The sequence below is a fragment of the Taudactylus pleione genome, unplaced genomic scaffold, assembly GCF_031769625.1.
Source record: "Taudactylus pleione unplaced genomic scaffold, aTauple2 ptg000007l, whole genome shotgun sequence".
NCBI classification, from domain to species: domain Eukaryota; kingdom Metazoa; phylum Chordata; class Amphibia; order Anura; family Myobatrachidae; genus Taudactylus; species Taudactylus pleione.
Window position 1 is genome coordinate 24,190,001 of NW_028284410.1, and position 16,255 is coordinate 24,206,255.

At 42.8% G+C, this 16,255-nt stretch overlaps 1 protein-coding gene across 1 annotated transcript in view; it reads left to right on the top strand.

Moving 5' to 3' along the window:
- The window catches only part of MAN1C1 (mannosidase alpha class 1C member 1), a 155,996-nt gene that overhangs the window by 28,953 nt on the left and 110,788 nt on the right, over positions 1–16,255 (top strand). Inside the window, exons 2-3 of the mRNA XM_088460584.1 lie at positions 6,718–7,404; positions 13,243–13,339. Coding sequence (XP_088316710.1) covers positions 6,844–7,404; positions 13,243–13,339 — 658 coding nt within the window. The 5' untranslated portion in view covers positions 6,718–6,843. The remainder of the gene's footprint in view (positions 1–6,717; positions 7,405–13,242; positions 13,340–16,255) is intronic.

Consider the following 16,255-nt stretch of genomic DNA (forward strand, 5'->3'; position numbering starts at 1 on the left):
TTCCCATGGCATCCCCCAGCACCGTCCCTTCCCTATACATGCCCCCAACATTATATCTTCTTTTTCCTCCTTATATTCAACATTTTGCCACATATACAGTATACTTACTTACATACATACAGAGATGAAACCAGACTTTTTTTCAACCTGGGCGCCTTCACCCCACACAGATACTAATATCTGCCTTTATTGCTCCTAAAGATACCAAGAAAGTGTCAAATGGGCATACAGATATTTCATGCTATTGTAAGTTGACTCTTTCTTGCACATTTGGGTTTAATGTAGCACAGTTATCCTTTGCAACTATTTTATGTTATTTCTAATGTGGAGGAACTTAGCAATTACCACATTTTAACAGTTCCTTTTTGTCAAAATCTTTTTTCCTATTTGATTTAGTTTTTATTACTATAACTTTAGATATATTTTTTATATTTCGTGTCTGGATTTTTTTTTTTCTGTGATCATTAAATATGGCACATTGTTTTTTTTGTAATTTTTTTTTAATATATGATTTTGACTATTTTTGGGTTAGTGCTTTGTGATCATCTTACTACTTTTATGTATTATGGTTTATACATTTTTACTTGACACTTTTTACTTGATTTGTCTAATCTTTTTTTATAATATACTCAATAATATTTACTAAATAAATGTATAACCTTTGACTAAAATGGATGAAATATTAATGCCCTGAATAACAGTCCAAAAATATATAGTAATTTAGATACAGGTAGAACAAGATAATAGCATGACTACCACAATATATACACAAAGGAATGTAAAAATGCACATTACACTAAAGCTGGGTACACATTACACCGATACAGCGGCCGACCGGACATCACGGTGACTAAGCGGACGATTTGGTAAGCTATGCACACTTACCAATTGGCCACTCGATATGTCTGGCCAGACATCATAACTGGGCGGGCATTTAAATTGGCCTACCCAGTTGTGTTTTCAGTGTCAGCGGTCCATGCAGCCAATGTACGAGCGGTTGGCGGGTCGTCCTCACACACGCAGATGCATCAATATATCTGCATGATAGATTGGCATGGGCTGTGCTGCAGGGCCGACCGGACATGTCTGTGAATGACTACGTTCGCAGAAATATTGGGTGTACACACCTGGCGATGCATTACCAATATATATCGTATAAGTGTGTACCCAGCTTTAGAAAGTATTTTGTGAGGTGGACACATTCTAAGAGTGCCATCTCTTCACCTAATTTCAAGTTCCAGGCTGGGCACTTGAATTATACACTTGTTACTTTATTAGTGGGTCAGGTACCTGGTAGAGCAGGAACAAGGATGAACATGGGTGCTTGGCTTGTTCCTATAGAAACTATACCAAGAATTGCCCGTCTACCAATCAAAATTAGCAGTTAGGTTAACAGATCCAGGTAAAGATGTACTACGCCTTGGAGAGAGAGAAAGTTGAAAGATATAAAGTACCAACCAATCAGCTCCTAACTGTCATTTTGCCCACACGGCCTGTAAAGTGACAGGAGCTGATTGGTTGGTACTTTATCTGTCTCCTCTGCTGCCCGGCTCTCTACCTTCAGAGTTACACTGTCATCTCCTGAGCCCCTGCTTTTCTATTCTAACCAGAGTGCTGCTGGATGGCATCTGGGCCCTGAGTTGATCTAAGATACAGCCATCTCTAGCTGCTGACTGTGTGCATTGTGATGTCACAATGCAAGTCACAGCCCTGTATAAAGGACGCCCAGCTACTTGCAGCAATTTTGTGGTGACATTTTGTCCTACATTGATACTGAGTAATTCCTGCTTTAATTAAGCAACGTTGGATAACGACTACTGATAAGAAATTTGGATTACATCTTCCCATAAGGTCCTGAACAGCAATATCTTCAGAAATAGAATCTGAATAACATCTTCAGGGCTATATAACCAGTTTGGCCTGTCACCATTACCCATTTAGACACCTCATTACACTTTATCTGTAGTTTGTTATTTACAAACAATGGATAAATCAAATTATTCATCTGATATGAAGCTGCATGATTTAACATCAGGGCCGGATTAACAATGGGGCAGATGGAGCTACAGCTCCAGGCCACCCATTGAAAATAGGCCCACAGGATCCCCTGCAGTAAGTGCAGTAGTTTTGACAGGATTTTTTATTTTTTTTCCTGTCACCACGACAGGTTTCTGAAGCCCAGCACATTAACCACTGGGCCACCCTCAGCATCGCCTATTTACTAGCCCCCCTTCAATCCGTTTACCCTCGGACCGCCCGAAGCTCCACCCCCGGGCCGTCCGAAGCTCCACCCCCAGGCCGTCTGATGTTCCGGCGCAAGTGTACCTACATTGAGCTGGCAGGAGGTAAGCTGCTGATTAAGTGATCATCAGGATTTGCAATAGTTTGTTATACAATCACTGGCAATTGCTATTTAGGATCCTCCCACATCACTATCCTATCCTTTAGTTGCACTGCTATAATCTGATGTCTATTAGCAATTGTGCCCCATCAGGACCTGTGACCCAGGGTTTCATATAGACATTTATCTGTACTGTGCATTATGTCCAGTTTCCCCACCTTTCATCATTGTGCGCCCAATCCATCTCAGAGCCTGCTTTAACTACAGTATTCCTGCTGAGGCTTTACCATCCACAGACTTACATTGTCCACCATTATTGGCAAGTACGGTGACTGTCATCTCGACCACTTGAGATCCCATTATGTGGAGCAACCATCCACTTTTTTTATACAATTTTTTAGGTAAAGAACTTAGTTATTTATATCCATTTTGAATAATTGCTATTGTATTTGTACATGTGTATTTTGTACATGTGTATTTTTATTTTTTAGCTCTAGTAAAACTAATCACTTAATTCCAGTTGACTCTAATGCTGGGTACACACTGGCAGATATATTGGCCGGTCAATTGATCGGTCAATATATTGTGTGACCATCGGCCAGTGTGTACAGAAGATATGTCCATGAATGACGTCGTTCAGCCATATCACGTTGGCTGTGCTGCACAGTCGATGGCAGATATATCTGCAAGTATATCTGTCCATCGTGCTCTGTATATGTACACTTGCAGTGGCTTCCGCAAGGAGGGGGTATGTGTGTAAGTGTATGTATGTGTATATTTATATATATTTTTTTAGGGGGAATTTTTTTATTAATTTTAAATACTTTTTATTTACACTTTATAAAACTGAAAGCTCAACCTGACTCACACATGCACATCTGCAAAGCTGTAAGTTAACCCTTAACGTCCTGGTCCAATATTGCCATTGCCATATTTTTTAAAAGCTATAGCTAAGAAGGCAATTAATTTATTAATTTATTAATTTACTGCAGTGGCTAGGGATGTGGGATGTACACCTATGGAGATATGTCAATAATCAGTGGACAATTTTGGAATTTTTTTCTTTAGCTAAACTATGCTAGCAAGCTAGGAAAGGCAGACAATACCATATACACCTTTTCACATAAAACCCCCAAACTTTTTATTGTTATGTGCAGGCTATGCTCTCCATGGAGATTGCCACACCCACGGCACAGGTCACACTCTCTACGTAGACCACACCCACACCACACTGGTCACGCCCCTACATCACTAGTCACACAGCCACAGCAGTACACAATAGGCCCTTCATAAATTTCAGCTCCAGACCCATGTAGACATTAATCTGGCACTGGTTAAGGTGGGTACACACATGTCTCTGTGGATCCAATTCCAGACCAGATTGTTGACACAATCCTACTGGAGACCTGGAGGCAGATTCAACACCAAATAAATATGCCTACACACCTGTCCAATTTTGCAGCAGATCTCAGACAGTAGGTGCAGAGGGGATGCAGTCAATATCCCGGCACATGGGATACCGACGCTTAGAATCCCAATACCTGTCAGAATCCCGGCACTGGCATCCCGACCGCCAGCATCCCGAAGGTAAGTAGGAGGGTTAGGGGGAGGGTTAGCATTGGGGTTAGGAGTTACTGGGGAGGGTTAGGTCTAGGTAGTGGGGAGGGGGAGGTTAGGTTTAGGCATCGGGGAGGGTTAGGGGTAGAAAGAGGGGGAGGTTTAGGATACCTACCGCTGAATTGAATCGAGCCCAATGTATTTGTTTTTTTCTGTGGGGGCCAAAGGTTTTTTTTACTTGTGCAATGTTTTTCGTCTGCGTATGCGACTGAGTTGCACCATTCATGTATCCCGATGGTGTTTGTACAGAGTTGCAGTACTGATTCTGATGCACGCACCAAGTAGTGTAGTGTATTAGAAATGTGTTGAGCATTCATAGGAGGTTGGCTAATTAGACACAGATGTAGTATGGATGTGTTATTGGAGTGACATGGGCGTGTTGCTGAAAGTGGCTGCATTCAGAGACACTGAATTGCTCACATTGGAGGCCATACACAGACGGATAATCTATAACCTAACATAGGGCTGGTGAAATTTTCAATGAGTCCTTACAAATTCTGACACATGGCTGTACACCAGGGAAGGGCACTGTAGCTGCATTAGCATAAAGACGCAGACGCAACTGCATCAAAAGAAACAAGGAAGGCCGCCACTGCCTCCGACTCAGAATCAGGCCCCATGACGAGGGAGTATTCCGTCCCTTTTGACAGACCCCACCCCCATTAGGGCTGCTTCCATAACTTCCTGGGCTGGTTTTCCATCCCAATCCGCCCCTGCCCACACCCCACCACAGCATTCTCAAGGTGGGCCCTTCATGCCCCAGTCCAAAACTGGACGTGCCCATATCCTCTCAAAAATCTGAATTTTGGTGAGAGATCAGGTGTTCTGTCCTAAACATACAGTATCATAACAACATTTGGGATAATCTAGTGAAAAGACAGGTGAGCTAGACTCCAGTTATGGTCAGTATTAATTTCAGCACCTTTCATACCTACACACACTGACACACATCATACCCACCAACTGTCCTCCACAAAGGTTGGGTAGGCATTCTCTTACCACTCTCTGCATAGCAGAGCACCAGGTACATAGATGCATGCGATGGCGGGAGAGGCTGGGAGCAGCACAGCAGCATGGGGACCACTGGGCATGCCCCAGGATGACAGAAAACGGGGGGTGAGATGCAAGGTCATGTTCCATGACTCATGGCTAGTAGCCTCAGGTCCCTAATAAACAAATATTCAGCAGAGGTGTCATACTTCTGCCCCCTCCCTTTGGCGCCCCACACGTCTGTCATCCAGGGCACAAGCCACGCCAGTCCCACCCTAGATTTGTCACTGCATACTGTACATGTAGTCCTCCAGACATCTAATACTCAGCACATAATCAACATACTGTATAAACATGCAGCTATGCCTCAATACCCACATCTAATCTACAAATTTAGCCACAACATTTAATAAAGAACCACCACACACTAATGATGGCCATCGATAGCTGAATGATGCACAGAGCTCGGCCATTGGTACGGCGCTGCCAATGATGGCAAAAAACATCGGCCAAACACCATCGATGGCCATCCCTAACACACAACACACATAATATTAATAACCTGTCCTATAATAACACTAATACCGATAGTTTGATTTGAGTGGCTTCTTGCATGTTGCCTTGCTGTGGAAGGCAGACTCCTGCGTCTGCATTTCTGAACAGGCCCAACAGGAAGATTGGGTTAGGGAGGAGTGAAGGGAAGTAGGAGGGTAGAAGAAGGGATGAGAAGGGATGGTAGTAGAGGAAAGGATGACTTTTTGCCTGTGCAAAAAGTCATCCTTTATAGGTGCCTGATCACAAAGGAGGGGCCAGGGATTCCTTTAACCACTTGCCTGCCGAGGTCGCATCATATGTGATCATGCCAGACTGGGTTTTAACTGACATGGTCATGCCAGGAGGAGGGTGATGCCGGCTTCCCGATCACTGCTGGCCACAGTGATCGGGACACAGCAGCAGCTGCGGCTGGCGACCAGGAGGTGCAACTGCTGCTTCCATGGACCTCATGGCTGCCCTGCTGGTGTGATGCCGGCTTCCCGATCCCTGTTGGCCACAGTGATTGCGATACTTTAGTGGCTGCTCTTCTGAATTCATGGCTCCTCTGCAGCCGCGCCGGGAGGTTGTGCCACCGTGTACCTGTTCATTGTGGCCAGCAGTGATCGGGACACAATGGAGGGGCAGTCGAGGGTGCAAGGGGACCTGTAGGTCCCCCTGATGTAGGCATCTGATGGAAGATCAGCTTCCGGCAGCCGCCTAGTGGGCGTTTCTGACTGGTCGCATCATATACAACCATGTCAGTTAAAGCCCAGTCTGGCATGGTCGTATCTGAAGCGACCATGCAAGGCAAGTGGTTAATAGAAGGGAAACACATATGCCCAATTAAAACAGTGTCTTTTTTTCCAAAGTGTGTTTAAATCTGATTTGTAATGTATTTAGGGAGGGTCCAGGTGATCAAATGTTATAGGTAGTGCTTCTGATTTAGTAACTTTGATGCAAAGATGCCAGACTATACTGATCCATAAACTTTTAAAGGCACAGCAACAAGGTCTCTGGCCGTGAAACTAATAAAAGAATATCATCTGCAAATAAACAAAGCTTACAACATATTCTGAGCCAATGCCTAGAATGTTCTCAGAAGAGAGTACAGACCATTTTCTGATATTTTTGTGTATATCCTAGCAACTATTGTACATGATATAAATTTAACATGCCTTCTTCTCAATGATGCATTAGCTACAAATGTGTTTTATTTGTGTCTTTGTTTGTTACAGGTGTGACTATTCTAGTAATTCCTAGAGTCAAACATTACGGGGCCATCTACAAGAGATTTACAATAAAAACAAAGATGTCTATGCAATGTCATAATGCGCATGTATCAAGAATATATATTTGATTAGATGCAAATTAAAATAATGTTCCTTAGGAAAATTTGTGGGATATTTCCAACTGGATTTGGACTTCGTCTTTCTCAGAAATTTATATTTTTATTGTTTTTGTCTGGATTTATTACACTTTGTTTTGGGACACTGTTTTTGTTACCAAACACTTCAACATTTAAGAGGATATTTTTGTCTAGTACACAAACTGGCACAAGAATACACAGCTATGCTAGTAAGAAAATTAACAAAAAGACTGTTGAAGATCAAAAGTCAATGCTACAAAATACAAATCAAGAAAAGTGGAGATCCAAAGACAAATTTGATGTGGATGTAAAGCCACTAGGATTTATAACCAGCAACTACGAAACACAAAAAGACGATGTTACATTGAACAAAGAACAGATAGTAGCTACTAAAGCCAAAATTAAAGAGAATGATATGTCTGCAGCTCAGAAGAAAAAAAATGAATTTATTTTTGATTATAAGGCTCTTCAGAAATCCCTTAAATATCCTCCTTTGGGAAATAAAGCGGAACCAAAAGATTCAGAAATCAGAGAAAAAAGAAACAAGATTAAAGAGGTAATTATTTTATTTGATTCACTAGTTTACAGTTTCTTCTTGCACTTAACCAACAAAACGGATTATTGATCATTGATATCTTTGTTCTGAAAGTATTACAGGCTGCTTTATGTCATTTGTTCCTCTTGACTTGCGCTAATACTTACTTACTTTATTTTGTTTGATGGTGATATGATATTCAATTTTATTTATTTTTATATGTTTGATGCAGTTATATGACTCTTACTACCTCTCTAATATGGGCCAGTATTAGCAGGGCTGCCGACAGCTCTGCCAGCCCATGTACAGGGAGGGGGCGTGGCCAGACCCCCCTCCTTCCCCAAAAAATTAAATAATTACTATGTTCGCAGCCGCACGCAACGCATAGGGGGCGCAATCGCTCCCCTCTTTCGCATATATAGAATGGTTTAACCAGAGCCGTAACTAGACTTTTTGGTGCCCTGTGCCAGAAAGAGCATTGGCGCCACCCTCATTTTTCAAAGGGACATAATGCACCCAAAAAGGGCCATGGCTTCATGGGGAAGGGCCAGAGAAGAGATAGGAGAGGCCAGGAGATGCTGGGGATGAAATAAGAGGAAGCTACAAGCAAGAATGGTAATAAACAGATATTTTACAGGCCCAAACAGCGCCCCCTGACCTGAGGCGCCCTGTGCGATGGCACCAGCCACACTACCCTAGCAACGGCCCTGGGTTTAGCTGCTGCAGGGTAAATAGAACCCCCCCCCCCCTTGGCGCTTCTGAGTATTAGGCATCTTCTACATTATACCCATTAGAATGTAAGCTCTCATGATCAGGGCTCTCTCACCTAACAAGCTTATCCTTTCCTTACTTATACTATCATTTACTCTTAACTCCCCACTACTGCACCTAACACTTGGTTGCTGACGCCCTGCTGCTTATTTCAGTGTAATACATTGTTTTGTAATGTTAATAATTGTTTTTTTTGTGTGCTCATTTGTTTATGTACTGTGTAAGGCGCTGCGGAACCTTGTGACACTATATAAATAATGGATAATAATAATACTTGCATAGGGAATTGTGGGGACATCTAGAGGCTTGTAGGTGGTTGGATACGTTTGATGATGGACACATCCCACAGTCAATAGCAGATCCTGCAATGAAAATTGTACAATATGGCATGAGTCCATAATAAAATATTAATCTAGTGTGCATACAAGTGAAATAATTCAGCTCAGCAGTTTCCACATATGTTTGTTATCCCATACCCTCTCCGTTATCAGTGATTAGCATAATGGTTGATACTATGCAATAAATATTACATTTGCAATCTTAGAGGATGAATAATTTACCAAGGTTTATAGTACAGTCAGTGGCTCGGTTATATAAACCATACATAGCTTTAAAAACCATAAGAGACCAGAGCAGAAAAATAGAACTGGTGTTAAGTTAGAAATTGCCTTTGACATGGACAAACACATTTGATTAGAACAGGCTTTATTTATATAAAAAAAATAAGTTACATACATTTATCAGTTTATGATTATTTATTTATACCTTATTTCAAGTTAATTATAATTTTTTGGCTTAAGCAAAGAAACTATTATGAACAATATAAAAGGTGAAGATCTGTTATAAGCATTCTGGTTGGTGAGGAAGGAAGTTCTATCTGTGCTGTGTAGTATCTTCTGAACCTAGGGCCTGATTCAGAGATGGACGCTAATGCGATTTTCACGCAGATCGAGCGATTGCTTGCCATCGTGCATGCAGATTAGTCACACCGAGCGTGCGATTACGGACGCACAGAGGATCACATCACAAAGTGAGTGACATGTTGTTAGTGTTTGGGGGTGGTAAGGGGGAGTGGTAAAAACACACACAGGCGTGCCAGTCCGTTTAAATGCCGTTACATGGGCGTGCATAAATTAGCCACTGCGAGTAAATACGCAGCTCTGCGTGTCAGAAGAACTCCCAAGGCTGCGGCAGGTCAGACCTGCCGCAAGGATAAGATGTCCGCCAATGTGCGTTGATGTTACAGATATTTACGCAGGTATGCGTCGTCGCACGCATGTAAGAAGGCAGCAGTCGGCGTCTTAATGCTCGGGTGATCTGTACTAACATTAGCATAGCTGCGGCGATGCGTATGAAATCACAGCTGCGATTGCATTAGCGTCCATCTCTGAAGCAGGCCTTTACTTGCCTCCTGGTGGAAGTATATGAACTGTGGGCCTGATTCACTACGGATCGCAATATGCTAATCCATTGCGATCGCACTGCAATCTCAGCACCTACATAAGGATGCCCACTTCCCTTTAATCACATCCGTTATACTTAGCAGAATAGCGAAACCATTGGACACATTGAGTACCATCGGACTCTCACGCACACTTCCACAAAGTCAGACCTTACTCAGAAATTGCTAACTTCCATGCACATATCAGGCCTCAGGCTGCATATGCCCTCGCAGTGGGTAATTTATGCACGCCGCCTGTGTTCGACCAACCACCTCCCACAAATGGCATTTCCTGCCAATCACTCTGCGATGAGTCTGCGCGGTTTCTGTGATCACAGGCCCGATCGCAGTGGCTAGTTCATGCACTGCGATGCATGCGCAGTACACAACAATCGGCCGATTGCGTGTGTATTAGTAACTGGGTTCCTTGCTGAATCAGGCCCTGTGTTATCATCCTCAATTGACATAACAATACATGTGATTCCTAGCATTTTTTATGCAAATAATTTTTTTGTATTAATTTTAAAAATATAAGAATGCAGGGGAGAGAGAAAACATTGGGGAGAGGGATGCAATGATCTAAAACATAGCAGAAATGCATGAGTGCATAACCCTAAACATGTAAGGCACAATGTGGTCTAACAAAAAGTACTAACAAAAAAAAGTCATCCTTGCATTTACTAGCATTTTTAGCCATAACCATGCACTGTCATATTTATGCTACTATATGGCTGATAAATAAACAGCGCTAATAGTGAGGATATCAGATTTTTGAAAACCCAACCAGGTGGAGTGTGGTATAAACAGTTAATAGGATTTATTATCTAATATTAAAAATTGCAAAATAAACTGTACATGGTCTAGACATACAGAGCAGTTAAACAAACATTTGACATATGCACCTTGACTCTGAGTGTGGGTATTTAATTGACTGAGTAAGTATTGGAAACGTCCTGTTCCTATATGACTCCTTAATATTGGACAATAAGTGTTGAAGGCTTGGTGGTAGGTCCAAATAAAATGTACAGTCTCATTCCAACTCACAAGATGAGGGTCCTTCTGGATGAGCGGGACAGCAATCTCACTCTAGCAGATCCCTTGGAGTGGTGTTGGAAAATTTCCTGCAGACTTGAGTACTTGCAATCCGACTCAAGTAAGAGATCAGCAATGTCCAGGAGTCTGGTTCAGGTCTCTAAACATCCGTGGTATAATTAGTTGTATTCCAATAAAGTCCAACAAAGTAGGGGTACTCCACAACTAATGCGTTTCGCTGGGCAACTCCCAGCTTTATAAAGCCGGGAGCAGCCTTGATTAACAGACCACCTATGAGAGGCTGATAAAAGGTGTGTCAGTTTCAATGGGCAGTTTCTCACTACCTGGGGAGCATGCTGACAGACCTGTTGAGAGACACTGTTATGGCTTTATGTAAGTGCTGTATTTAATGCTGTTTTGTGAGTTAGACATTAGGTCCTCCCCTTAGAGAGGGTGACTTCTGTTTAGTTAGAGCTGGACAGTCTAGGATTTAATTTTATGATTTTGTTTATTTTGCTACACAAATAAAACTAGCTGCTGAAACTTGAAGCAAGGCTCTGAGCTGGTGTGATACTGGCTGCTGCATGAAGCATTTTCATAACTTAATGAAACACTGAACACTGAGTCCAAATATTCCTGGACCCAGGACTTAACTTAGCAGCACTTTATTATGTGCAATTACCAGGGACCTCTCATGAGACTTTAGAGAAGGCTGAGTAAAATATGACCTGCTTCTTGGAGCTCTGGAGCTCATTCAGACCCGCTTGCTAGATGCTTTCTTTCCCACCCAGCGTACGCAAATCCGGCACATACACAGCAAGGCAGGCGATTGCACGGCAAGGCATAAGCACACCCACTATGTCTTGGCGTGCAATCACTTTATGCAGACACCCACCAGCCTGTCTTAAGACACCCACTTGCGCATGTCATCTCCAGGAAGTGCATGAAACCATTGGTACTCGAGCAGCATCAGATGTGATCGCAGCGCTTGAGTTGGCTATAACCTGTCGCAAGCACTGCGATAACTTCAATGTGAAATACAACCAGGTGACGTGTACTGTGACGCTGCCTGTTAATTATGCACACCTCTTAAATGGCTTTGAGACACTCAGGCACGCCTGCGTTCGCACCTCCACTCCCCTGTTTCTAGTGGCCAGCCCCTGTCACCACCCACAAACCGCTTCTCCTGTCACTCTCTCTGCTGGGCTGTCTATGCGCAGCGAGCGAAGGCTTCCCGATCTCTCGCAGTGGTTTGCGCACACGTATTGTGATGCATGCGCAGAATGCAAAGATCGGCAAGCTACGAGCGAACGCATTCTAGCGAGCGGGTCTGAATCAGCTCCTCTGTTCCTGCATTCCTACTAATTTAACAAATACTGTTTTTTTGGTGGTCAGGGAAGGGGACTGTAAACTCTACTTACCATTGGTGGTATTGGGCCAGCAGTATCTATCATTATGTATCCTTGCATATCGCAGTTATATAGCTCCTCAGTAATGGTATTTTCCCTGTGGTATGAAAGTAACGCATACGTATTGTGATGTGAAGCAATGGAGATCCATTAAAGCCTCTCCCGCTTAGCTGGTCTGGATTGACAGGTAGACCTAAGTCTTGGACTATGGATCTCATTCAGAGACACTCGTAAGCGGCAGTACGCTCATTCCGAGCGATGTTCGCCCATCTGCGCATGCGTACGGTTTATAATACGCATGCGCGAACCAGTCAGTGCGGCCGAAAATCGTTTGTTCGCTATATAGCGAATGCTTGCTATTTTGAGTGACAGGATGACGCGTATGTGGGTGGTAACAGGGGAAGGTGCTTGAAAACGGGGAGTGGAATTAAGAACGCAGGCGTGCTTAAAGGTCAAAACGGGCATTTTATGGGTGTGCATAATTAATACAGCAGCATCACTGACCACGTCACTTGGTTGTTTTATAGTCAAAACTGCTCGCCATATAGTGGTAGGAAAAACCAGCCACAAGAATAGCGAGCAGTTCATACGCTGTTCGATGTACTCGATTAATCTAATAAATAGCGGACATGACGTATGATGCGAGCGGCCAGGGGGCGTATTTTTCAAATAAACGTCCGCAAGTTTTGTTCGCTTGTTCAGACATAGAGGCGGCAACAGACCGCAAAGAGCGAACGGTTCATTTGAATAGCCACCCCCTTTTTCTGAACGAGCGAGCGCTAATAGCGTCCGGCTCTGAATCAGGCCCTATGTATGTTGGAACCCGCATGGAGGATGCAACAGAAGTGCAGTGCATCCTCTGCAAATGGTCCTGCAGCGCCCCTGGGTGCCACGTAACCTAACCCTTTTTATCTTGGATCAATTTTGCTCTACTCCTCTTATCCATGTAAAACATGTTTTCTTTTTCCCTTTCTGCATTACATAACATTATACTAATTATTATTCCCTTCTCATCCGCATAAGTAAGGCTGTTGATTAAACTAAAATGTTCACCACTTGTAACATTAATATACCCGCCAGCTCCATGATTCTATCGCAGCTATAGATCTTAATTTGCAAGTCACTCCGTGTTATACCAGCTACAGATTACAAGAGGAATGCTTCACACATGGTTTATATAGTGTTTCCTTGTCTTTTCATTTGCAGATGATGAAATTTGCATGGGATAGCTACAAGAAGTATGCCTGGGGGGAGAATGAGCTACGTCCGCTAACTAAAGATGGTCATTATGGAAGTCTATTCGGTAAGGTTCTTTATTAGAAAATCTATGGGAATAATAATACTTCTCAGCAGGGTTGTATCTAGGGGTCCGAGCGGCCCTGGCAAAGTAATGTACTGGTGCTCCCTTCCTCGACATATTTTCTGAATAAATGACATCTGTACTTATAACATCTCCCCTGCCAGCCCCCCTTCTGTCTTCCCAAACATCACCCTCCTGTCTCCCTGGCCATCCACCTTCTGTTTCCCCAGCCATCCTCCTTCTTTCTACCCAGCCATCCCCCCTTCTTTCTCTCCAGCTCCAGCCCTTGGCCACCCACATTCAGCCCCCGTAGCCAACAGATACTTAACATTTTCTGGCTGCGGCTGTGGCGGGCTCAGTGCAGCGATGCAGCACGCGTGACGTCAAGGCAAAAAAACCCCTTTATTCATTGTACCAGGCAGCCGCCGGCAAGCGCCAGTGGTTGTCCGGCTCTAGGAGCCAGGGGAGTACCCGGGACTCCAGTCCAAGCAGTCCTGTCTTGATTTTACTGCCTGGCCGCAGGTGGCACCATCGGACGGTGCCCCCCCTTCGGCCAGCACCCCTAGTTAGTGCCATCCTGGCCAAGGGGTGGAAATGCCCTTGCCTCTCAGCTTTTGTGAATTTTTTTAAGGTTATTAAACAGTATTTTATCAGAAATATATTCTAATAAACATCAATATTATACGCCTAATAACATGTAGAACAGGCATTAGCATATCTGTCCTACTGGGATGTGGTCAAAAGGTCAACAGTTACAATGTCGACATTAATGATGTCGACACCACAATGTCAACAGTTATGATGTTGACATGTCAGAATGTTAACAGAGGCTAGGGTTTGGCTGGGTGGAAGGTTAGGGGCTGGCTGGGAGGAAGGTTAGGGGTTGGCTGAGAGGAAGGCTAGGTGTTGGCTGAGAGGAAGGCTATAGGTGTAGGCTGAGAGGAAGGTCAGGGGTCAGCTGAGAGGAAGGTTAGGGGTTAGCTGAGAGGAAGGCTAGGGGTTGGTTGAGAGGACGGCTAGGTGTAGGCGGAGATGAAGGTTAGGGGTAGGCTGAGAGGAAAGTTAGGGGTTGGTAGGGATAAGGGAGAAATATTCACCAGAATGCTGCAACATCGAAGATCTGTCCGGGAAGTGAGGTCACATGGACGCTGGGAACCATAAGCCGTACTAGGCTTACTACAGCTGTCGGGAGCAAGCTGAATCTCTGCTTGGCCACCAGGGAAGATATATCGACTTTGTGACATGTTGACATTGCATCACTGTCTATATAATGAATGTCGAAATGGTTAATGTTGATATGACTGTTGGCATATCATACCACACCCGTCCTATTATGTAGCTGTATTTTAAAACAAACTACAGCAGCCAAAAAAGCCAAAAGGTTGGAAACGTGAAGTACAACATGATACACATACAAAATAAAGAATCCACATTCATATTGTAATAAAACTGCACAAAATGAAGGCAACTGTACAATAATGGTCTTTTAACAATAACATGAAGTCAAATATAAGCAATAAACTAAGACAAATAAAGTATGGAACTGAGGATTTTGGTTTGCCAAGGATCATTATAAGTGGATCTGGATCCAGATGAAAGATTTGAACTTTGTATCAGACTAATATGATAAAATAACTTGTCAGAACCTGACAATTTGCTGACACGCAAAGTAATTCAAAACCTGTAAGTTGTGGGTATTCTAAAGCTTGTGTATGAAAAATAATAACACTTATGAACTCACAGTAGGAAAATAATTTTACATGTCATATATATCACCATATTGTTGATACATGTGTGACTATAATTATTTGTGTTATTGCAAGTTTGTATTTCCTCACTTTTATCACATTGTTAAGCAGCGTTTTGTAACACAACAATTGGCTTATTAGCACTGCAGCTGCAAGAAAATAGGCGCATACATAAAAATCTTATCAAAGTAATTTAAAATCGTGCTCTACCTAGTCTTGTACCTTATTCAATATTTACAATCGTTGTCCATTTATCTTCATGGCAGAGAAATGTTTTTTTTTTTTCCTTTTGGATGAAATCCATGGATCACCCCAATAATGGATAATAGAGAAAGGATCCTATGCCCTCTTGTATAACATTTTTATACTCATGTCTTGTTTTTTTAAGCTGGTGACACAGATACTGATTTTTATTGTTTCTGAAAAAGCATTTTAACTATAAAATGAATGGCTTTGCCACCATTCCACACAGGGGTTGTGTCTAGCCATTCAACTGAAATGGTACCCATTATTAGTAAATCTACCCACAGGGTAAATTGCACTCTTAAAGACTTTTTCATATTGAAAATTAAAATTTTTCAATGAATTTCCATCAGTTTGTGACCCCTACAATTTGCAGCCTGGGACAGCTGCCTGTCACACCCCTGATTCCATCATACATGCACTGATCAGACCTTTCATTCAGATAAAACAGCCGCTAAACATAACACATATGGCCGTTTGTACTAAATCAAATCGTTATCAAACACGTCACTAATATAGTCTTCCCCTTTAATAGGCAAACATTTCCAACTTAGATAATAGACTTTTCAAAAGTTCTTGCAGACGATTTTAAACATATGTATTATAGGCTATAATTATATTGTCACACAGGTGACAATATCAATCATTGAAACTTACAAACAATGGTCAGGTTTAACAAAAGGAAATATCTGTGTCCAGCTTCAACATACAGATCCACAGATATGTCCTCCTACGTCTAACCTCAATACGCCATGCGACGTGAGATGCCAGATCCTGTGTGAGTCTGCTTGTGCAAAGCAGCTTTTCTGCCCAAAAAAGGGGCCTCAGTTGCAATTAAATGCGACTAAGACGAGACTGCACTGATTCATTTGATATGCAACACTTGTATATCTGTGTGCAGCTGAATCTGTATACGATGCACAATGGA